The sequence below is a fragment of the Vicugna pacos genome, chromosome 33 (genome assembly GCF_048564905.1).
Source record: "Vicugna pacos chromosome 33, VicPac4, whole genome shotgun sequence".
Lineage (NCBI taxonomy): Eukaryota > Metazoa > Chordata > Mammalia > Artiodactyla > Camelidae > Vicugna > Vicugna pacos.
The window spans coordinates 1,647,991-1,671,628 of record NC_133019.1 but is presented as its reverse complement, the minus strand read 5'-3'; the positions used below and the strand labels follow the sequence as shown (position 1 = coordinate 1,671,628).

Below are 23,638 nucleotides of genomic sequence, written 5' to 3'. Positions count from 1 at the left end.
ATATAATCCCAAACTTGACTTCCATTCCCGAAAGATCGTTCAGTGACAGTCAGTGCATAATTTATATAACCATGTCTGTGAATCCCAATTTTCCCCATGCTTTACTCGTAACATCCCCAAGCTTCTCAGCCTCTAGACAGTCAAGTCCTTAATAGGGAGGGAAAAAATGTGTATGGAGGAAATACTATAATTTCTGTACTTATTTTATCTCACGCTTTTCCAATTAGATATGTTGATGGATGTGGTATACATCCGTAATTGAAGGATAAACAGATGAACAGACACATCATACGCACATTAGAGGGCGTGTCTCCAGACTTGAGTTTTGCTAATAAAGGGACAGAACTCAGAGAGCTGAAGCCACTGCTCTGGACCCGCACCCTCCTTTACCATCCAGACCCTCTCCCACCTCGGTCGTGCTCGGCCCTCCCCACCGCTCACGCTGCCCCCTCTTGGTTCCCCGCTCTGTACACAGACTCAGTTCTCTAAGATGCTCTGCAAGTCTTCCCTGCTGTGCCTGTTCCAGGAAGGCTTATGACAGAATAGAACCCGGGAACTACACCGGCAACTAAGCAGCCTTTGTCCTTCGAAACGTGGGAGAGGTGGAGGTAGAGGAAGAGTGCTGTGTTTTGGGGATTGCCCGTTCTTGACTAATATTGTGGTTTCTCTTACAATTTGAAGCTAATTAACGCACAACACTCTAAGGAGCAAGGAAACCTGTATGTCAACACTAACACCGTTTGTACCCAAATACGGTTTCGTTTTAAAACGACGTAGGGTGACTTACACTTAATAAAGACAAACCTAAAGAGTAAGGAAATGTAACAAAGGGAAAACCTACGTAGGGAATATGTGAGATCGAGGGGTGAGTCGGCACACGGTGCATAGACCAGGAGGTGGTCAGACGTGGGTCCAGGACATGGCATCGAGTTTCTAAAGCAGAGAGGGGAAACATCGTCTGGTTTGACGTTTATGTCCAGAAGATAGAAGCAAATTAGTTGCTTGGGAAAAACACTGCTTCTTCTGGTACTGAGACCCCGAAAGAATTTCAGTTCACGGTCCCCACGAAGCGAGCGCAGCAGCCTCAGGTGCACCATTGCTGCGCTAAATAGAACCGCACGTGCTCGTGGCTGTTTTCCACAATGCGCATCGGTGCACACTGCTGGAGCTGCCCTGGGTGGTTTGGCAAAGACCTGAGAGGAACGCAGGCCAAGTACATCGGTCCGCTTTGGTCTGGCTTGACTCTGGGACCCAGCTTGGAATACCTAGAAGAAGGGCTGAGCTGTAAATCCTTCAGGCAATTCTCCATGAATGTTACTTCTTGCAACTGAGCTTTGGATAGGAATTGAATGGTTCCAGGTCATGTGCGCTGGCTGGAACCGGGCTGCAGAAACTCTGTAAGGCTGCTGAAGGGTGCTGACTGTCACCCGCGTGGTGTGTGTAGGGTGTAGGGTTGGCAGCACCCTAGGAAAGTTGAAGGGCTTAAACAGGAAATCCGCCGGAGCCCCCGGTCTTTCAGGCCGTGCTCAGGGGAACGGGAGCAGTGCCTGCGAGGAAGGCCCAGCTCAGCCCCGGAACAGCAGAGAATGGGTTCACGCTCCCGCACAGCGCGGACAGCAGAGGCAGAGCAGGGAGCAGAAAACGAGGTCGGCGAGCGAGGCAGCCTGCCTCACTTCAGATGCATTTTGAGATGCTCTGCACCGTCTTCTTCCTGCAGATCCACCATACATCTCAGAGGCCAAGGGTACAGGCGTCCCCGTGGGACAGAAGGGGACACTGCAGTGTGAAGCCTCCGCAGTCCCCTCGGCAGAGTTCCAGTGGTACAAGGACGACAAGAGGTAGGACCCCCCCACCCCCTCCCCCCAGGAAAACGGGACCCCCCCACACCTCCCCCCAGGAGGAGGAGCTTTTCCAGGCTCCTCATTCCAGATGGATGCAAATGAATTCCTGCAAATTCCTCTTCCAAATTCCTCCTAGGAGGGGGACGCTACATACAAACAAGTCTTTTCTTCATATTAATGAATTTCAGCTATTTTTTATTTATTTGTTTTTATTGAAGTACAGTTAGTTTGCAATGCTGTGTTAATTTCTGGGGTACAGCATAATGATTAAGTTACACGTATATATATTCCTTTTCACATTCTTTTTCATCATAGGCCATTACAAGGTATGAATATGGCTCCCTGTGCTGTACAGGAGGACCTTGTTGTTTATCCATTTTATATATAGTAGTGTGTACCTGCACAATCCTCAACCCCCAATTTCTCCCTCTCCCCTCCCCACTGGAACCATAAGTCTGTTTTCTGTGTCTGTGCGTCTGTTTCTGTTCTGCCGTGTTTTAAAGTTGCCACACAGAACTATTACTCACCAACCAACAAGCCTGAGAAAAGCTATTGTAGGAAAGCGGAGTCTCACAGGAAGGGCCCCTGGGGCGCGGAGGCCTGTGACCGAGTTAGAGGCGCAGAGCCCGCGCGCTCTGCCTGCAGCTGGTTTTAACAGAGTCTCGGGTCTCAGGAATGCTCAGGGCGGCTACCACGCTGAGTAATGCTCAGGGCCTCCAGTTCTGCTCCAGACACTCTCCATGGCCTTGGGGCAAAGTGCCCTGACCCCAGGGAGCCCTCCCTGTGTGTCCAGATAGACCCTTCCCTGCAGGAGAAACGAGAGGGGCCTCCCCCGCCCTCCCCATTGTGGCCGCTGTGTCAGGATGGAGGGTCATTGCCAGGAGTTATCCGACGGCACACTAGCTCAGGGTTCAGCGGCTCAGGACGGCCAGGCCACACGGCCTTTACTGTTGTCAAAGAGCTGTTTTAAGGTGGTTGAGTGGCAAATAAGCATGCAAAAGCCGCCCACGGTCAGAACACTTCCATAGAAATGGGGAGGGGGCAACCCAGAAAGTCCTGTGGTGTATGTGGGGCAGAGAAGGAGGAAGGAGTTAAGGAGCTGAGAAGCTGGGGGAATAAAGCAACAAAGAGGGCACTTACTTGTGGGCAAGAGAGCAGGCAAGCAGTTGCGGGCCGGGAGCCAGGCCGGGAGACCCAGGCCGGGAGCCAGGCTGGGAGACTCAGGCCGGGAGACCCAGGCCAGTCTGCTGCCCACACGACTCAGAACGTCTCCAGGGCTTTGGGATTCTTTCCTGAAGAGGCCAGTCAGATACCAAGAGCTTCCAGTCTCTGCGTCAATCCCTGAATGTCATTTAGAACCAAGGCACTTAGTCACATTGTTGCTGAAATGTGTGAATTGAGTCTTGGGTGAAGTAGAGTTTTGGGTAAAGTTGTAAAGAAACTGCTTTACTTGCTCTGTCAGACAAAGGGGACCACAGGAGGTTAGCGCCTTTGGAGCTGCGTGTCCACCAGCGGGGAGGGTGGAGAAGTTTCATGGGAAGGGCCTGGGGTGCGGAGCAGGTGATGAGGACCAGAGGGTGCGGGCTTTGCGTTCTTCCTGTCCCGGAAGTCCACGCAGATGCGGTTGTGTCTGCGTCATGGAAATCTCGCGATGGGTTTGTGGTTCCTGGAGCTCAGGTGGCTCTCAGATTATGACCTTCTTCCTAGAACGAAGGAGGCTGGGGTGGGGGAGTGAGAGTGAGTGTAGCGGGAAGGCTGGGGGCTCTTCAGCACGAACGCAGCTGAGCAAGTTAAACAGAGATGGGTACTTGCCAGAGGAAAAGAAACGAGCGGCAAGAATTCCAAGTCAGAGTGACTCAGCGGCGTCAGTGTCGGCGAAGCCATTTTGGAACAGAGCTGCGTTTACTGCTTCAGTGTGACCCACTGCGTCTTGTCCTCCGCCTTCCAAGCGAGAAGCAGCTCTTTTCCATTTTTAAGCACAAATTCTGGCAGCAACTTAGCTGGGCTGTGTGCATCCAGCCCACTTCAGAGATGGAAGCACTGAGGCAGGATGAGGTGAGAAGAAGTAGCTGGCTTTCCTCCTTTGTCCCAAGAATGCAGGATCAGGGAGAAGGGACTAATATTTCCCAAATAAATAAACATGGTTGCCTTTCTTTGAAATCCTGCTTCTTTCTTTCTTCCTTTTTATTCTGATAAGAAACTGAGGCGTGAAGTTCCAGGATCAGGAAAAAAAAAAAAAAAGCCCAAAACAGAAGTCTCCTGGGCTGCAGGGTAAATTCTTGAACTTTCAGGTGTCCAGGTCTCCATGGAATTAGTCCATTGAGTTGTATTTTCCTAGTCTTTACGGGATGGAAAATGCAAGCAACATGTAGGGGAAACAAGATCTTAAAGTCTGTGGAGGAAGAAGAGTGGCCCCTGGGCCAAAGCAGCCAAGGTGGGAGCGGCTGCTGCGTCTGGGGCGGGGCTGAGGCTCCACCAGGAGGAGAGGGGCCGTGTGGCCCGCGGGGCTTTCAGAGTCCCGGCCTCAGGCAGCTCCCGTTCCTCCTTTGAGTCCTTCTCACAGCAGCTTTAGTTGATTCTGCTCAGTTTTACATCTGGTGCTCACTTACTCATTTCCCGTGTTCTCCCACTGAATGGAGTTGTCTGTGTTCTAAAGTCTTGTTGGGGCCTGTCCTTCCTGGCCCGCCGAGGCTAGCGGGGTCACCTCCTCCAGGCAGGTCTCCCGGGGCAGACTGCGCCTGCCAGGGGGAAGATCAGCCTTAACTGAGCTCACGTTCCCGGTGCGATGAGCAGAGTCCTGAGGCCAATCAGAGGGGCCTGAGGGATGGGGACAGGCAGTTTTCTCAGGAGGCAGAGTGGAAGTCCCTCTTGACCATGACCTAGACACTCAGTGCCGGCCACTGGGCATCCGAGGGAGAGGAAAGGGAACACTGGACATAACGGCAGCCACCCATCCCCGGGACTTAGGCCATTGGAAAGCCTACTGGTTCCTTAAGAAACTGCAGCCTGGCAGGAGCGTGGGGCAGGGAGTGTGTGACCACACGGAGTGACACTCCAGCAGCTGCCATGTGCCACCAAGCACCGCCTGCCGCCCTATGTGCTTTTACCTAAAGATGTTTCAGAGCTGTCGGCTGCACCCGCGCCAGGTGAGTGTCTCTCCCCGCCGCGGAGCTGAAATCTAATTCACAGCTTGGGTCTGATGTGAAGGCTTCCTCCCCAGCCCAGGGATGGCATCAAAAATGGCAAAAAGGATCAATAAGCCAATGGAGCTCGCAGAAGCCTCCGGGCAGGTGGGCGGTAGGGCGCCTCTATGGGACCAGCGTCTACATAACAAGTTGGAAGTAGAAGTACCGGGGCCTCGGGCCACACAGCTGGATGCCTCACTCCGTTGGGACAGTGCTCACGTTTGAATGAAATCCGTGGACTCCGGCCAGAGCACTGCCCCTTGCTTATGAGCGAGAAAGGCTCCCGGAGGAGAATCTCCATCAGGGAAGGCAGGGCGAGCTCCTGCCACCCCCTCTGACCTCCCTGGAGTCCGGCGTGGGGTGAGGACTGAAGCCAGAGCCAGGGCTTCTCTTCTCATCACGGCGTCCCAAGGTTTTGGCAACGGGGAGGGCACCCTGTCGTCCAGCAGAGACAACACCCTCCGAGAAGACAAAGCCGTCTCTGCCGAAAACATACTGTGGCCCAGGGATGGGCAGGGGGTTGTCAAGCCTGACGCCACAGAAATAGATTGCGTGGGGGAACATTTCATGCGCCACAGATCGTTTTCCATCACGGTCCTGCTGGGCTCCTCCTTCTATGTCGGCCTTGAACGTCATCTTTCTCGGTCTGACGGCTCCGATACCAGCCATTCGCCCCTATCTGTGTCCCTGAGCCTGGCCCAGGATGCGCCGACCTTGACGTACGTGACTGTCCACGCATCCCGCGCCAGCCGGGCCCGACACGGGCTGTGACTGGGGTCCCTGAGGTCTTCCACTCGGCAGCACGACTCTCCCCACCAGCATTTGTCTTTCCTGGAGCGTAGACTCGGCTTCTGGGCGAGGAAGACTGATTACTTCAGGGAAAGGAAAAGGTTGGCGTAAAGCCCGTTCCCCGAAACAGGGCAGTCCGGAGTTTTTCTGAAAAGAGAGGAGCTGGTCTCATGATTTCCATGCAGATGTGCAGTTTCAGTAAGAATTGCCGCTCACAGCCCCCAGAGATGGGGCTGTGGCCCCCCCTTCTGGAGCAGAGGCCTCCTTTCTCGCTCCATCTGCCCCGTGATGCCATCTGTGCGGCTGCTAAGTCCACCTGACTGTCTCCCCACAAACCAGCCGTGGCCCCGACCGTCGGTCCTTGTGGCGCACGGGGCTCCGCCCAGGGATGCTGGGGGACACTGTCCTGGCCTCGGAGAGCCAAGCCCGTCCCTCTCAGGGTGAGCTGCCACAGTACTCCGGGCAGGTCACCTCTCCCGGCCCCACAGAGTCCGTGATGTAAAAATGGGCCCTGATTCTTCTACCCAAATCACAGCCACAAATAAGGCGTTACTTGTAGAATGCCTCAAGTCCTTCAAGGACGATTTGTTGACCCAGGTGCTTGGAAAACACTGTTCTTTCAAACCCTTCGGGTTTTCCTTCTCTTTGAAGGCTGGCTGTTTCGTTTTCACGGCCGTCACCTTCCTCAGCATCACCATCGACGTCCGTTACATCCATGCCTTCTGGCACCACTGCAAGCACCGCGTGGCGCTGAAAGGCAGACAGCTGCCCCGGTGTACTTGCGGGCGGCACCTGCCTGCAGAGAACTTAGATTTCTGTACGGAGAGATGGATGTCGGGGCTGTGCCGGGAGTGTCCCCAGGCTCATGCGTACAACAAAGACACGCAACTGTGTGTGTCATGTGGCGAGCTCCCTGTGTGGCTGAGTGGGGAAACAAAAAATAGTGTTTGTAATGATGTCAGGAAGGGGGCAGAGAGAAGGCCAGAAGTCCAGAGTCTGCTTCCTTGTGAGAAAACCATGGATAATCATTCCCTTTCCCCTCGTTTTCTTGTCTGTCTCTTGTGTGTCTCAGGCTGGTTGAAGGGAGGAAGGGGGTCAAAGTGGAAAACAGACCTTTCCTCTCGAAGCTCATCTTCTTCAACGTCTCCGAGCACGACTACGGGAACTACACTTGCGTGGCCTCCAACAAGCTGGGCCACACCAACGCCAGCATCACGCTGTTCGGTGAGGCTGAGCCCGGAGCCGGGCGCGGGGGGGAGGGGTGGGGGAGGGGCCGGGCGCGGGGGGAGGGGGGCAGGAGCCGGGGGGAGGGGCCGGGGGAGAGTGGGGAGGAGCTGGGCAGAGGGAGCCAGGGAGGAAGACAGAGGAGGGGGCGGGGGAGGACCAGTCCATGTGTGAACGTAGACGCGGGGAGAGGGGAACACGTGGAAAATAGTGGGTTTTATTCTGAGAGGAGACATCCGGAGACAGGAGAGAACTATCTGGGGACACTGAGGTAACCCTGCAGTTTCCCCCGTCAGTATGTCCTGAACCGACCGTGGGGGTTACCACCGGATCTAATAGGGACCAGAAACAGGTGCTGTTTCAGTGCTGGATCCCTGATGAGTGTAAAATGTCCCTGTTTCTGAGACCTTTTCTGGCCGCTGGGACGTAAGAGAAACTGAATTATAGTCATAAAAGTAGACTCGTGGGCCTTGGGATCCTGAAAAACACTCGTGTTAGAGGGAGAATTCACACAGAAAACGGGCGCTTCCCCGGTTCTCCGTCTGTGTCCAGGGGTGTCAGCGGGCTGGACTACGATGCTGTCTGTCCACGCGAGCCGCCATCCTGACAGAAGTCACACACCATTCATGCATTCATTCATTCATTCAGTCAGTCATTACGTACCGAGGGACTAGCATGTTCGAGGCAAGGTGCGCTGCCTCCATGACACATCCCGCGGCTGTGCTGGTGCGGAAACTCGCGAGGGGAGTGACTGAGAAGCTGCCCGGAGGGCCCAAGGCCGGCACTTCTGTGGGTAGAACACTTGCCGGCAAGTGAGTCTGGACGCCCGTCTGCGCCACCGGCGTCTGTGACGGCTTTCATCCCGGGATGGGCGCGGGGTCTCCCCTCAGCCCGTGGGGTTGATCTCTGGCAGCTTCGGGGGCCAATCCCTCAAGGTCACAGTGAGATCTGTTAGCTGGGAATCTTTCAAATCTGTTCCCCTGGCCGCCCACGTCAGCCAGCACTCTTGAGTGGCATGGGGGGAAGCTGAGGAGGTGAGCAGGTGATTGGCAACAACTTAGATCCATTTATTCTGAGGACTCCCGGTCGTTCCAGAGCTGTGAGCACCCCGCACTCACCCCGCCCCGCGGATGCCGTGGCACGGCGGGTCCAGGCCCAGCCTGCCCCGAGTGGCCGCCTGTGCTGCTCCGCGGCCCCACCTCTGCTTCCAGGTCCCTTTCTGCCCCGCTCTTCCCCAGCACGGAAACAAAGCCCGGCTCTACCCAGCAGGGCTGGGACGGGGGCAGTGCTGCCCTCGACCCCAGAGCTGGTGGATCCGACCGGGCAGAGCTGTGACCAGAGTGAGCGATCTGTCTGATGGCTCCCGCGCGGGCACAGTCACAGTTGCCCCTCGCATTTGTCAAGACTTCGGGCTTTTTGGCAGATGTCAGTCTGAGAGCAGAGAGCCAGGATTAGAAAGGGGCGGCCCCCTCCACCGTTCGCCTTGCAGATCCAAGGCTCTGGCCCGCTTCCCTGACCTCCACCCACCGCCTTCCTCCTGCCTGGAAATCGTCTCCCTCCTCCTCTGACCTCTTTGCTCTTCCGAATCAGATGCACGAAGCAGCTTCGCGCTGGCTTTATCGCTGCTGTCTAATGCCCTGGCCTCGTCCCCTGAGCCGTCTAATGATGAGAAGAGGGAGCAGAGCAACTTTCAGAGGGAAATCGCTGGCGTTCATGGCAGGCAAGCCAGTGAAGCGTGTGTCATAAATCTGCTCCTCTGGGCAGCCCCACGTGGGCCATGCAGACCTCCACCCCCCCACCCGGTCTATCAGCACCCACCTCGGGCCGTTCCTGCCAGCGTTCTGGGCCCCAGGGCTCTCCAAAGACACGTGTTGGAAAGTGATAGTAGGTTTGCACAGAAGCTCAGAAGGACTGGGTCAGACGAAGGCGGGTGGGGTCCACGCCGGGACGCTCTCTGGGTCTCAGAGCCCTTAGGTGCTAAATCCCCGAGAGGGAGGAAGAGTTTGGAGAACTTTCCAAATTTAATCAAACAGAAACCAGGCTTTTGGCCTCCTTTGAGAGAGCGTTTCCGAGGGGCCGTCACAGCGATGCCGCCTGGGTGACAGGTGCCACCGAGCTAGTGAAACCCCCGAGTGCACAGACGGGCCTCCCGCCCCGCTGGCTCTCGCTGCGGCTGGTCCAGGCATCGCGGCCCCTAAACTCCTAATCGACGGACGCCACCCGCTATCAGGAAGGACAGATACACACGTGCTCGGGAGCCCCCTACCGTCATCTCCCAGTGTCGGAAGACCCTCCACCCAGAGCCAGCCAGCCGAGTGGAGCAGAGCGGAAAGCAGCCTGTGCTTCGTTCGAATGCGCGAGCTTTGTGGTGAAGTTATTCCCCCGCAGCACCACAGAGCCAGCCGAACTGTCATCATCTCCCACCACCCTGCCCACACGCTGCCGCCACATGACCTAATGTTGAAAAGTGAGGGATGCTGGTGCCAGGAGACCCATGGTGGTCCGTATCCTGGAGGTACTTAAGTCACATGGGGCGGGGGTGGTCCTTCCCGTCAGGAACCGCTAGGTTTTGAGCACCTGGTCCCTAAGACCGCAGAGACTGCCGGAGACCAGGAGAGCCCTGCCCTGTGATCTGTGATCCGAGTCACAGAGCTTCCGGGGTGTCCTGCTCCATCCAGGATGCCGTGAGATCCGAAATTCCTGAGCTCGGTCTCCCAGCGTGAGAGAAGGTGGGTCGTGGGTGTGACACACGTCTCGCCTGGAAGGGGACTTTGGCCCTTGATTACCATATCAGGACCCTGACTCAGCACCAGCCAAGGGTCAGTCCTCCCGCGCTGAGCGCGCTCCGGCGACCAGCTCCCTCGCCTTCCAACCACGAGTGCCGCCACTCGCACCGAGCGCTCAGCATCCCGCACGCTGCATCTCATCCTCCCACCGCTGGTTTCTGCATCTTCCTTCACGTACCCACCCCTCCAGAAGTGCTTGTGAAAGGTGGTGTACAAACTATGTATGGCAAATACATAGCTGCTGTATATAACACGTGTTTGTTTTCATTTTTCTCTCCTGTGTGTCCCTCATCCGACTTAGAGCTAAGTGAGCCCACAAGCTCATCTTTGCTGCAAGGTCAGTATCCTCCCCGCGGTGTGGACGCCCCTCCCCACCCTCTGCCGGAGCCCCCCGCCCCCGGCTGTGCTTCACCTGCGGCTCCGAGCTGCACAGGAGCTGAGTGGATGTTACTGGGAACCAATGAAACTCCGAGGAGAGCTCCCTTTTCTCTGCTTATGTTGTCCACCCTCCCCCGGAAGGGCTGGGAGGGGAGAGGGCAAGAGACAGCGCCGACACCTCAAAGCCCAGAGACCCGCATGAAGCCAAAGGCCGAGAGAGGGAGGCTGAGCCAGCAGGCAGGGAGTCAGCCCAGCCCTGGCCCAGCGACAGCAGCAAACGCCGCGAGCGCGAAGGTTCGGGTGTTCCCGAGCTGCGGCAGCCGGCTCGCAGGGAGGGCTCCGAGGGAGGGAGGGTGGCAGGGCCAGTGACCTGGGGGGTGCACCGCTCGGTTCCGGTCCAGACAGAGCCCCTCTCTCCTTGCGGGAGCCCTGTGCTCGCGGGCAGACGCAGCTTCCTCTCCTGTGAACTAGAACCGCTCCGCCTCCCTCTCCTGAGAGCAGCCCCAGCATCCAACCGAGAACGTGAGCTGGAGGCTTGGGAGACAGTCTGCGGAGGGGCGGCCGTCCCCCGTCACACCCCAGGACGCGCCCCGCCGAGTCGTCGCCCCAGCCCTCCCCCAGCCCCTCCCACCCCTTCCGCTCAAGCCCGGCCCGCGTGTGATGCCGGCGTCCCTTGTCTCTGTTCACACAGCCCTGCAGGTCTTATCAAGGCCACTGGCCAGCCAGAGGGGTTCATTAAGACCACGACCGAGCACTTGGGCAGAAGTGGCCCCGGGCCAAGTGGTGGAATCAAACACGAGCTGTGTGTGTGTTGTTTTGTTTGTTTTTCATCTTCTAAAGACAGCGTGGACCCTGGGATAGCCCCGTAGGAAGGCAGCTGTGAAGACAGTTGGGGAATGTCTTTCCCACCTTCCACCTGCCCGCCCCGGTCATCCTCATCCCGCCTGCCGCACACCCACCCTGTCCATCCGTTCACACCCGCCTGCGCAAACAGTCATCGGAAGACAGCGTTTGACGTGGAAGTTGTGGGAGGAGGTAGCAGGACTTGCGTTGTATGGGACGCCGTTTGCTAGATGAGGAAAAGGACTTTCATCATGAAAAGATTCAGGGATGCAGTATTCACTTTGGTGACGTGCAGTGCCACGGTGACGAGCCGCGGGCAGGAAAAGGAAACAGACAAGAAAGGGGAGCCGACGGAAGCGCTCAGATTCAACTTGTGCTTCCGCTCACGTTGCCTGAGCCCTGTGCGCGGCGGCACATCCCCAGATCTGAAAGAGCGTTAGGACAGCAGCTAGCGACATCCGTGGTAAAGGGGCGTGGAAGGGACCGGGTGAGGCAGAGGGTGCTTCAGGAAGGACTTGCGGAAGTGACTCACTCTCAGCGGGAACAGGGGCTTTTAAGACAGGGAGTGGTCGCTAAGGAGTTAGAATTCCTCCCACGGTGCACTCAGCGGATGCAGGAGCAGGTCCCACACCAAGGCCAACGGTGACAAAACTGACAGAAACAGACGAGTCCCGACCTGGTTGGGAGCGCAGGACCGGGGGTGGGAGAACCCACCTGCCGACCCAGAGCTGCGTGTCCTCACTGCCTCTGCTGTCCACTGTGAAGCGGGGACGGGTCTCCAGGCCAGCCCTCCACGTGGAGTCTGAGATGCCCTTCTTGCTGGGCGCAGGGAGGTGGGTCAGGGCCGGAGGTAGGAGGGGGAGGCTCCTAGAACATCCAAGACTTGGCTTCGGGCGGCCTCCGGGGTAGCTGTTGCACTCCTGCACAGCTAAGGGAGATTTCAGAGAAAACAGACCGTGCGCTGGGGCATTTCTCTCATTCATCCCTGTGTGTGTGTGTGTGTGTGCTGTTTTCCCCTCCTCCTTTGCTGCCCCCTGTAGAGCAGAGAGCGACCTCTTCTCTCCGGGGCCCCCACGTGTGCTCCCCGCACCTCCGATCCCCGCTGACAGGGAGCTCTCGGCTGGAAGAGGTGCTCCAGACTCTTGCTGCCCAGTATCCAGACGGATGAGAGGGATTCAGACACGAGCATTTCCCTCCTCCTCAGCGTCTCCTGCCGCCCCTGAAGGATGTCTCTGCTCCCCTGTGCAAACACAACAGATTGCATGTCCGTCTGCCATAGTCATATTTGGTGGAGCAGAGTCCCGCTGTGATGAATAAGGGCTCAGGGATGTGCCCCTGTCCCTCCATCCCCCCCACCTCCCTCCCCCACCTCCCTCCTTCCTCCCCTCCCCCACGGTCCAGCAAGCCGGGCCTCCCTGCAGAGTCAGCAGCTCTGTGGCAGTTCCTCTCCTGTGTCTTTCATCTCCTGGGCATGGAGTCACATTCGATGGCATCAGTGGGCTGGGTAAGGTTGGCTGATTAATGCCTGTGAACCTCGCGGCAACCGTCAGATCCACTTAGTAAAGAATAGGGAGCGAGTCAACTCTGTGTATCAGAGGGAGAGCGTTACAGTCAGGGCGATGGTCAGTTCTGCCCTGCAGAGGACTAAAGACAGTTGATTCAGCCCGGACACCCAGCCGTAAGCATTTTTATGGGACGTGCGTCCAAATACAGAAGGTACAACACAGAAGTCCCCATGCCCTGCTTCTAGAAGGTTTAGGTTTCCTGTCTATCCATCCTGCCATAAAAACTGCCCTCCTCCGCCCACCGGACTGGGACGGCGGCCCTGTGCCTCCCTGGGCACTTGGGTTCCGCTGCAAGCACTGGGTTTGGTGGCAGGAACATCACTTTGTGGATTGACCAGAGGTATTGACTTGGAGGTTTAAAGGGAGAGGTTCTTTTTTATTTTTCATTTTACTTTTCTTTGATTATTTTCTGTCTTCCTTTTTTTTTCCATCTCTCTACCTGGCTTTGCATTAATACATCACAACATCGCAAATTTCAGGCAGGCTCGTGGGGAAAATACACGCTCAGATGTTAAGGGTTGTCCTGCTTTCTCGGTAACCAAGGGTCTCGAGCTTCTGACCAGTGCTCGCGTGGAGGCCCCGGGGCTCCTGCTCCGGGGGTGGACCCAGTGGTGGTGGCACGCCACGATGACAGACCCGGCGTGGAAACAGTGTCTGCGTCCCCTCCCGGGACCGAGTCACAGGGAGCGGGCAGCAGGAGGGGCGTCTGCGGCAAACACGAGGATACCTTCCTCTGTCTCCCGCCCACGGGGGCAGAAGGACATCCTCGTCTGCTCAAGACTTGAACCAGTGCTCCCGGGAAAAGCCCAAGGACGAGCTCTAGGAGGGTCAGGAACGAGGGTCACACAGCCCTGCAACTGGGCGGCCACTGAAGCGCGCTGCCCTCGGGGGCCACGGGGAGGCGTGTCTGCACGGGGCAGCGGGGCTGGCGGGGCTGCAGACCTCGCCGTGGAGAAGGCCACTTCTGCTTCCGTGGCCCTGCGGGCCAGTCGCCTCTCCCCCTGAGAGGTCCAGCAAGCACGACCGCCCCCGGGGCCCCGCCCTGCCGCCGGCCACCAGCCCAGCAGCCCCGCCGCGCCGCGGGCCACGCTCCCCGACACGTGCCCACGTCCGCGTGCGTGTGGTTTGGGGTGAAAGGCCGGGTGGCTTTCTGCTCCAAGATTCTCTGCGGACCGTCCTTCCGCCTTCCAGCTACCTCTGTCCTGCGCCAGGAAACTCAAGCCAGGGGTACCTGGATGAGACAGTTCATGAGAACAGCCTCTCCTTGGCTTCTGGGCTGGTTTCTAGGGCCCAGCCTTCTCCCCCGGGGACTGTCCTTGCTAAGCGCGCAGACCGCGTGGGCCAGCCCGCCCGCCTTCTTGCGCCACCCTGACTCTGCGTCAGCTCTTCCCTGAGTCACCCCTTCCGCTCCTGATCATAAACCAGCCCTTACGTCCATCACTACTGGGTCCAGCCCCCGTCTTTTCCGGAGTGGCTTCTCAGCGTTGCTGATGTCCACTTGGATGAAGAGGGCTCTGGTATCTCAGGGGCCTTTAGAGAGTGGATTGAGAGCTTGCACTCGCGGGGACGATCTCGTCTGATCTTGGCCAGGTGTTTTAGTTCGTGCCGACTGACTTTTTCCTAGGTCATCTTTCCTCCGCTGCGTGACGACCTTTGCACAGAGAATCGTATCACTTCAGTGCAAAGGCTTCAATGTCATTTTCTTTTCTTTTTTAGCTTTATCTCCCTGTATCTCAGGTAGAATTGACAGGCAGAATTGTAAGCTACCATCACGGTGGTTTGATAGTCTCTGTGGCAGGGTTTCCTGTCCTCCGTATCAAGGGTGGGCACACGCAGAGGCGCCCAGCTGGAGAGGGACCTGGGAGATCGGAGAGCATCCCGCTTCCGGCCGGTCAGCAGGACGGCCCTTCGGATCGTCCTGAGAGCTTGGAGGTGGTGAAGCGGGGGTCCTTCCCGGGCTAGCCAGCAGGGAGGGGCTGGCGCCAGATGGCCACGGCGGCTCTCAGCAGCGCAGACACAGGTCTTACTGCCTTGGGTTACCCCAGAGTGACGAGGCCTCCGGGCCAGCCTTCTGCGGGCTGACTGCTCAGAAGCCGGGTATCGAGGCCTCGGCCCCTCTGGGACTTCCTCTCACCAGCGTTTCTAAAATGCGTAGATGGGTGCCGGTTAACACAGCCTGGGCGCCAGCACTCAGGTTGCTACAGGACGGTCCGTTTGAATCAGCCAGTTTTATGCTAAAGCCCGCAGACTCCAGCTAAGCAAGGAGGTTGCTCTGCAGAGACGTCTTCGTGGGCCTGGGCCCCCGGCTGTGTGGTACAGGCGTCCCCTGTGGAGACAGGTGGGGGTGCGGACTCCCTCTGGGTCAGGGATCCACTGTGAGGACCATTCACATCCTTCCCCAGCCCCCACCTCAGCGGAGGGCGCCACGTCCCAGCGAGGCCGTGGTGCGAGGATGCGGGCTGGGCTGTGCTCTGGACAGCAGGGGCTGGGCCGGGAGTGCCGGCTCCTCCCCGAAAACCATCGGAGGGTGAAGCGGGTGTGCCCTGCGGCTTTCTGCCTTGACAGTGGCGGTGTTTCATTTCTTTTAGAAGTGAAAAGCATGCTCTGAGCCCTGGGAAAGGTTGGTATGTCTCCCGTCCAGGCAGCTGCTGCCTTGGTGGGATGGGGCACCCAAAACTCTTTGCCTCCTTCCAAGATGCCTTCCCTTCAGCGCTAACCCCAGGAAGCAGCCCAGTGGGAACCACTCTGACCTTGGGCCGGCCTGGCGTCAACTTAGCTTAACCGTTGCCAAGGCCCCAAGGGCACCCGATTCTCCCCGGGTGCTTCCTCCCCCTCGGTAGGTCTAACTCGTCTCTGCTGCCAAGACTAATGAGCGCCTATCAGGGCCCAGAATAGCCCCGCGTCTGGGCCCCGCTGCGCCGGGCCTGCGTCTCGCCCTGCACACGGATGCTCTAACGCAGTGATCTCCTCAGATCCTGGCCTTGCGTGCTGGCCTTCGCTCACCCCGCTCTCCCCCCCTCCGCCTAACTTGGAGCCGGAAGGGACGTGTCAGGAGGGAGGTGAAGGGGGACGGAAGGGGGAGGTTCTGGGTGAGTCACTTGGCTACAAATAAAATGCTTCTTATTTGAGGCTTTCATTCTTGCCAGATGTTTCCAATGGATAATTGACACTCATCACAGTTTCCCGGGACCCTAACTGTCCTGGTAATTAGTCTCTTTCGGCCTCCACAGCTCTCTAATGAGTCAGAGGCAACCGAGGCCTGCGGCGCAGAGTGGAGGCCAGGCTGGGTGGGGACAGAGGCCTCGTCTGTGTGGCCGTGTCCCCGGACAAGCGGGCTGATGTTCACTCTGGCCAGTGTGGGCGCAGAGGGGTCCTTGCTCCAGGATCCTGGGGTTCACCCGGCACAGAAGGTCCTCCTCTCGAAGTGGTCTTCCCGTGCTGGTCGGCGGGGGGTGGCCTGTGCGGTGCCCAACGTCTCTTGTGGCCTCATTCTTTTTTCTCCCTTACTCTCCAGGGACGTGTGAGTTACACAAAGCAACGGCTCCGGGTTAGTGGGAAGGAGATTGTATTTGGAGGCAGAAGTCAGGGGACCTTGGGGAAATCATTTAAGTTCCCTGAGGTTGAGAGTCCACACATTAGACAGAGGATAATCATCTTCATGTCATGCAGGAGGGCTTAAGGGGCTGGAACCCCTTCCCAGCTGCGAGCGCTCCGCCTGGAATTCTAATCAACGAGGTTCTTCTGTGTAGAGCTTCCCTCAACCACAGGAATTTTCAGGGACTTTTATTGGAAATCATTAGAAAAAGACAGGAAGGGTGTTTTTGAAGAGAAAATTGAGGTAAAGCAGAAGGCAAGGTAAAAAAAAGAATGTTTTGCTTTGTTTTGAGTCTGTCTTCTTTTTTTTCCCTCCAAGTAGAACCATAAGAGAAAGGAAAACACAGAGACAAAGTAAATATGGACTCATCAGCGTGGGTTGCAATGTTCTGGTCCCTTCCTTCCTTCAACAAACATTTAGTGAACTCCTGCCATGGGCCCAGCTGGGCACAGACTCCGCCCTTACAGAGCTGTCAGCACAGAGGGGAAGATGCACGGGAGACAAATAAAGAGGGCTGTAGGACAGGGTGGTGCGCATTTTAATAGCAGGGTGTGTATGGGCTGTGGACGTGGACTGGAGCAAATCAAGGAAGGCTGCCTGGAAGAGGTGACTAGGGGCCAGAACAGAACCTGGAACAGGGGTGGGAGTGAGCTGGGCGAGGAGCATCTCAGCAGGTGTGAGGATGGGAAGGAGCGACGAGAGGCTGGAGGGTGCCTGTGCATGTGCGTGTGTGCACACACACATGTGGTACACACCTGCGGCTGTTGCAGGGAGTGGGGGCAGGGAGACCCCGGGGCACGCGTGGTGGGAAGAGAGGCTAAGCAGGCTGGCAGCACGTGGGCTATGAAATGTGGTGTGTGCTACTGAGCAGCTGGGGAGTTGTGTGAAGGCTGAAGGAATCAGACAGGTTAACAGTCTGGTCAGCTTGGAGTCACAGACACATCAGCCTGGAGTCGGTGTAAGGAGTAAACCCAGGGGTCCAGGCTGCAGGTGGCAGAGAGCCAGTGCGTGTCCCCTTCCAGGGGACATGGGGAGACCCCACCCACAGCCTTCCCCTGGGACCACCCCATCTCCTCCTCCAGCGCAGCTGTGTCCAGATGGGGGGCCAGGACAGGCTAAGAGAGGGTGGGCCGGGGAGGGGAGGCCGTGGGGGGCGAGGCCCACTGGACGGGGTCTCCAGAGGGAGTGACTGCCCCACGGGCGGGCCTGGGACAGGAGGATGGCAGCTTGTCCGGGCACATCACACAAGGGTGCCCCTTTCCTTTCTTCTCTGGGGAGAGTTCTCTGACACAAGGGTCAGGCCCCCTCCCCGCAGGCTCTCTGGGGGCGTCCCAGCATGAAGGGCCTACGAGGGCACAGCCCTGAGCAGAAACACACGTCCGAAGGAGCACCTGCTGCGCCACGGCCACTGCCAGGCGCCCCGTGTCGGCCAGCCCCCAGCCACCCCTCCGCCAGGCGCTGCAGGCTCCCTGGCCGGCAAACAGGGTTTCTGATCTTTCTTACCTGGTAACCAAGCCGGGCCCTCGCTGGGCTGTCTGCCTGGCGTGTGGTGGCCTCCGTCCTCCTCCGCAGGGACTCTGCAGGCCGCGCAGCCCTGGGAGGGGGGAGGGCGGGAGAAACAGGAAAGCACCCCTCCTCCTCCCACGGGGCGGGCAGTGGGTTTCAGAGCTGTGCGAGCCCGCATTCTGGAGAGACAAAGGTGAAAGAGGACAGGGGCCCTGTGAGAACGGACACGTGTGGGTCCGGACGCCGCGAGCCAGGCGCGCAGGACACGCGCAGGATCGCGGAGCTGTGTGCGCGTGGGCAGCGGGTGCAGCCACTGACCCTGCCCATCAGCACGGAACTGGCCGCTCCCCGGGACTCAGGACAACCTCCGCGCCTCAGGGTCAGCGCCGGGCACGGGCAGGGTCTGGCAGGGAGGATCAGGATGCGGAGTGGCCCAGAGGCAAAGGGCTTCCTCACAGGAGAGAAACAGGGAGCCCCTCCCTCTAGGAGCCCTCAGGGCGGCTTCTCTCCTGGGATTCCAGGGAATGCTGTGTAGACGGCAGTGAGTGAGCGGAAGGCCTGGAGTTTCTGCTGGTGGTTTATGTAGAAACGACTAGGTAGCTTTAGAGGATGCAGTCGGTGGTCAGCGATACGCACCTCTGACGCTGAGCCGTAAGTCGCCCGGAGCCTCTGGGAGCGCTCCTTTGTCCCCTGCGCCCGACGCGGGCCGGGGGAAGGGCGGCATTCCACTGCCCTTGCCTTCGGCTCCGTGTCGCCCAGTCCCCCTTCCTGGAGGAGGGCAGAGCGGTGTCCCAGTGCTTCTCATCGCGAGAACTTGCACCGCCAAGATGCTCGGGTCTTGGGGATAGAGCTGTTGGGGAGGAAGGAAGTTTCCACCCCCCTTCTAGGTCCTTCTGGCTGCTCTAAGAATTAAACTGACATGAGACAGATGAATAGGAGAAAGTAAAACGAAAGTTGAGTAACATAAATACGTGGAAGAGACTCAGGGGAACTGATTCACTCACCAAAATGGCCCCACCCTCACCTTATTTACTTTTCCTTTTATTTTTTCAATCAAAATACAGTCGGTTTACAATGTTGTGTCAGTTTCTGGTGCGCAGCATCCTGTTTCAGTCACACGTATCTGTACGTACTTTCCTTCTTCATGTTCTTTTTCATTAACACCATCTTCAGCTAAAGACAAAAGACTTTGGGGGCAGGGCTTTGGAACTTCAAAGGGGAGGAGGGCGAGTCACCTGGAGACGGAAAAGCAAACGTGTGGAAACGAGCAGTGCCGGGCCAAGCAGAGAGATGGGGCCCAGGGAGGTGTCTTAACAGCAACCCTGCAGGTTCCTCCCCGTCTGCGCTCCTGGTTCACACTGCTCATCTCTGGGACGCCCCCTCCCGGAGCAGCACCCGCGCACAGCCTCTACGTTCTGCAGGTGGCTGGGGGGAGGGGGAAGTTTCTCCCTGAGTCTTTTGGGCCGTGATTGTTTCAGCTCAGAATACTCTGCATGCCAAAGAGGGGTTTTGGGGGGCAAATGCTGCTTCCCCCACTTGGAACCAGGTGCCAGAGACACAGAGGTTGGGTGACCTGCTGCATTTCAAACTTGTGACTGTCCATTTAGCCACCGCCCCAGGATCAGACTTGTCCCCAAGGTCCAAGAAGCAGCTCATGCGGGCAGTGCTCACAGCCCGGGTGCTCTAGGACTTGCGGGGTGAGGCCACGTGGGCTCACGAAGCTGGCTCGGTGCTGACCTGCCTCAGCCGGAGGTGCCTCCGTGCCCGGCGTCCAGGTCAGGCGAGCAGGCCTGGCTTCGTTCCTTCAACTCGGTGAGGACATGTGCTTAGGGAGGACGCCAGCTTTAGACACCTCTGTTAGATTCAAGGCCACAGAGCCCGCCAGAGCGAGTCCAGTCCAGGAAGGCGCTCTGCTGCATTAGGTACCTGATCCATCTAGGCATCGACACGTGCGTGTGCTGTGCATGAATCAGCTCCGTTCGTTACGGGCGTTCGTGGCCACGGGGCTGAGGGAGCCAGGAAGCTTATGCTTCATATGATGAGGAAGTTGCTGGGGGATTTGATGCCCTCAGAGTTTTCTTGCCTCCTGAACTTGGCTCCGTCTCAAGGCCGGCCATGTGCCTCTTCGGGAACTGTGCGGTCCACCTCCCACCCACAGACGTCACCTCAGGCAGGCCCTGCGTCCCGCTGTCCACACATCCCCGCTTCCTTCCATGCACACTGCCAAAGGCCTCCTGTTTCTTTGCCTGGTCCTATCCTGTGCGGGCTGCTTGTGGCCTTTCAGGCAGGTGGTACTTGAGCCAGGTCTTCCACTGCCTCGTCCAGATGCGAGAGAGGCCCAGTGCTGCAGGCCGGAGCCCAGGCGCTGCCTTCAGACCAGTGACTGACAGGACAGATGCCAGGCAGGTGCGGCCGTGGGCATGTCCAGCAGGGGCCCTCCTGCAGGACACGGGGAGCACAGGTAGGGCGGCTGGAGGGGCACACGGATGCATAAGGCAGGCGGAGCTCAGAGGGGCTGGACGTTGATGCAGACGATGCCAGGGTCTAGCTCGCTGGAGTTCTGTGCAGGGTATTAATTAATCTGCCGTCTTCTTGAACTTGACCCTGGGCCGTGGCCTTGCAAGTTCTGACAGTAACGGGGTAGCGATCACCTGCACACGGTGGTGATCTGAGCCTCAGCTCCCCTCCCCGCCCAGGCCGGCTCCCCTCTCCTCAGCTGCGCCCACGGGACCGAGGCTGTGGAGGGCTCCTGCCAGCGCGGCCTGGCGTGCCGTGCGGAGCCGGACCGCGGACCGCGCCCAGTCGGGCGCCTCTGCAGCCGGCGGGCTCCTGACAGCGTGCTCTCTCCGCAGGCCCCGGCGCCATCAGCGAGGTGAGCAACGGGACGCCCCGGAGGGCAGGCTGCGCGCGGCTGCTCCCGCTCCTCGTCTTGCGCCTCCTCCTCCTCCTCGAGTTTTGATGTGAGTGCCACCTCCCCTGCCGGGGACGAGCCGCTGCCGCTGCGACCACAGCGCATCCGCAACGGCAAGACAGCGACCCGAGCACCCCTGTCCCAAGTCAGACGTAACCCCACGAAACTCAGAGAAGCAGAGCCTGACGGGACGCAGTTTCCGGGGGGGCAGAGTACTCTGGGGAAGCAAGGTGAACAAGGAAATTGGAAGCCGCCTTACAGAGATGTAGGTACAACTGAGTTTTCTTTCTTTCTTTCTTTCTTTTTTTTCCAAACGGGAAGAAGGCACGCGGGCTGTGGACCCACCTGCACGCTGCATCGTGTGGCCTCTGTGACCAGGCGGGCAGGGCTCAGCCGCTCTGCCCACCGCGGTGCCCCCCACCAAGGAAACTTCTGGAGTCGGCCACCCCACGTTCCGTCAATAGAGACAAACGCAGTGAGACGTGCGGGCCCAGGGGTGCCGCAGTGGCCCGGCTCCCAGACTGTGTCACTATTGTGTGTGTGATGAAATGCAGAATCAAAAAAAAATAAATAAATAAAAAGGAAACGAAACAAGACAGCCTGAGGGCTACAGCAGCCCCGCAACCGAGAGTCACAAAAGATGTCGTTAAGCTTTGGTTTGTTTTCCATTCGACTACATGGACATCACGGATAATAAGGGATTCTGAGTCATTATTAATCTCATTAATTATATTTTCTGATACGCGTCTAAAACTTAGTGCAAAAACAAGACACAACTAAAAGGATACACAAATGAAAGGAGCGAAGAGAAGTATGTTTGTTAAACATTAAACATGAATAGTGTGTTGTTACCTAGGTTTACACTCGGTGGACCACACGCCAGGCATCAACCCCCTGGTGAGGATTTGGCAAATCCACCAAAAAAAAAAAAATGCAATTTAACCAACACCTCCACCAGCGCTACGGATTTCTCCTTCTCCTGGCATTTAACGCAGACAATACTACGCTTCTCCGTGCTGTTTAGAAACAGAAGGGCGACCTGCACTGTATCCTGAGTTTGCGGTGATGCTTCCTTTAATGGCCTATATTATACAGTATATATACACATATATTTTTTTCGTTAGAGTTCTAGCCGTTTAATTTCTCAGCAGGGTCCTTTCTCAGACATTATTCTGCATGCTGTAAATGGCGTTAGCTGTGTGTTGACCTTCTAAAAGATGATAGAGTTTACTGGTGATTGTGTAATCAGCTCCTGCCTTTTTCTTTTTTGGGTTATTGACACGTCAGAGACATTTATAAAACGTGAAAAGAGAAACAGAGCCCTAACACCGCGCGTAGCATCTTTTCCAGGTGTGCTCTCGGAGGCGAGGGCCGACACAGGAGCCCCACGCCTCCCAGCGCCTCGGGACAAGCAGCAGGCAGCTGCCCCGACCCAGCAGTCAGTCACCACTCGCTCCTGCCCGGACCAGGGATCGCGGGTGCCTTTGTGGTCGCTGGAGAGTTGAGCCCTCCCGGTTTATTTTATTTAATTCCCCACCTTTGTGTGCGTGTGTGTGGAAGAGAAGAGAATGCAGTTTTTAGGGAAGCTTTTATTCCTCCCCTGAAGTCTGGGAGCCAGAGGGGCCTCGAGGGGGTCCTGGATGCGTCGAGGGGAAGTGGGATTGGGGGTTAGGGGAGGGAGCGGTTGTCTCTGACTTGACATTAAAAAGTGTTCCATGTCCCTCTGCACCTGGTGTGGTACCTCATTCTCAAGCGGGGGGTGAGGGGAGAGGAGCCTGCGCGGCTCCAGCGTGAAGAACACGGAGGGGTCTGGCTCCGGATTCAGGCTACTGCTCTGTGGACCCCTCGAGGGTGGAGTGGGCTCTGAGCACAGGCAGGGGTTCAGGAAACCACCTTCTGCTCCAACAGAAGCACGGAAGGCGGGTCTCGTGGTGTCTGCACCTCCAGGGCCACCAGAAGTTCCCGGCGAGGCTGACAGCACCTGGCTGCGTTCAGATGCCTCCCCTGGTCACCAGGGCGGAATGCAAGTCCCACTAGGGAAAGGCTGTCACGTGTGAGCAGCTCTGGGAGGCAGCCACCCTCCCGGTAGCACAGCGATCACCAGAAAAACCCCTCAGAACCTTGCGGTTTGCTACTGAGCAATCCCAAATCACATCACCCGGTGTTTTGGGGACTGCCTTCCGTCCAAGCCTGCCTCCCAAACCTTGTCTCCAGCCACAAATTAAGAGAAAAGGTAGGTCTTAATATGTAATGGTTTTCAAATAATTCTAGCCTGTTCTGATTGATTGTGGGGATTAAATAAGTAGCTGAAAATTCACTGAGAGTCGGAAAGGAGGTCAGAGCCGGAACACTTGGGAATTATTGCACTTGTGCCCTTGGGGGCCCAGTTCCCCCCAAGAGGAGGGGGAACGCTTGAGAAGGGCAGTGTCATTTCCAGCGGCTGCCGGCAGAACTGAGAAGTGACTGTCGACTTCAGGTTTCTTCGTGTCCCCCGACCTCCCACCCCCACCACCAGGCGCCAGAGACTCCGCTTCCTCCTGGCGTCGTGGTCCCGAGGGGCTGACCCCGCCCCGCACACCGGGGCTGCGCGGTGGCCACCCCTCCCTGAGGCCTCTGGGCTGCTGAAGGCGGGGCTGCGGGCCTCCGGGGAGTGGAAGGGGGTGGGTGAGATTTACCAGCTCCCCTGTGACCGGAACGTCTACAGACTCGGACCAGAGGGTTTCAGTGCGGATCCCGCTTGCTGGAGTAGAGTAGGGAAGACATAGGTCATTTCCGTACGTCTCCTAAGCTCGCGCCCAGAACACCTCTGAATAAAAGGTACCAAGGCGTCTGCAGACAGAGGCTTCCTAGACGTGGCCGGGACTGGAGCACACAGCGGCCCGTGACCCCGCTGGGTTCAGAGATTTCTCGTCCGTGTCTACGAAGTGTACCTTCCATCACCCCATCACCATCCCTCCCGGAGTGACTGTTCTGTCACCACCGGCTTTGTAAAGGGACTTCACTTTACCTGCTCGC

General features: G+C 57.7%; 1 protein-coding gene across 4 annotated transcripts in view; it reads left to right on the top strand.

Annotated features, from left to right (window-relative positions):
* Nucleotides 1-21,868, top strand: part of NTM (neurotrimin) — an 820,981-nt gene extending 799,113 nt beyond the window's left edge. Inside the window, exons 6-9 of one of the 4 annotated variants that reach the window (XM_072953798.1) lie at nucleotides 1,718-1,838; nucleotides 6,888-7,039; nucleotides 20,565-20,672; nucleotides 20,945-21,868. In XM_072953798.1, coding sequence (XP_072809899.1) covers nucleotides 1,718-1,838; nucleotides 6,888-7,039; nucleotides 20,565-20,671 — 380 coding nt within the window. In that variant the 3' untranslated portion in view covers nucleotide 20,672; nucleotides 20,945-21,868. Of the gene's footprint in view, nucleotides 1-1,717; nucleotides 1,839-6,887; nucleotides 7,040-7,687; nucleotides 7,774-8,629; nucleotides 10,077-20,564; nucleotides 20,673-20,944 lie in introns of those variants that run through there. The other 3 variants (XM_072953797.1, XM_072953796.1, XM_072953799.1) reach the window with 3 other exon arrangements.
* The last annotated feature ends 1,770 nt before the right edge of the window (nucleotides 21,869-23,638 follow it).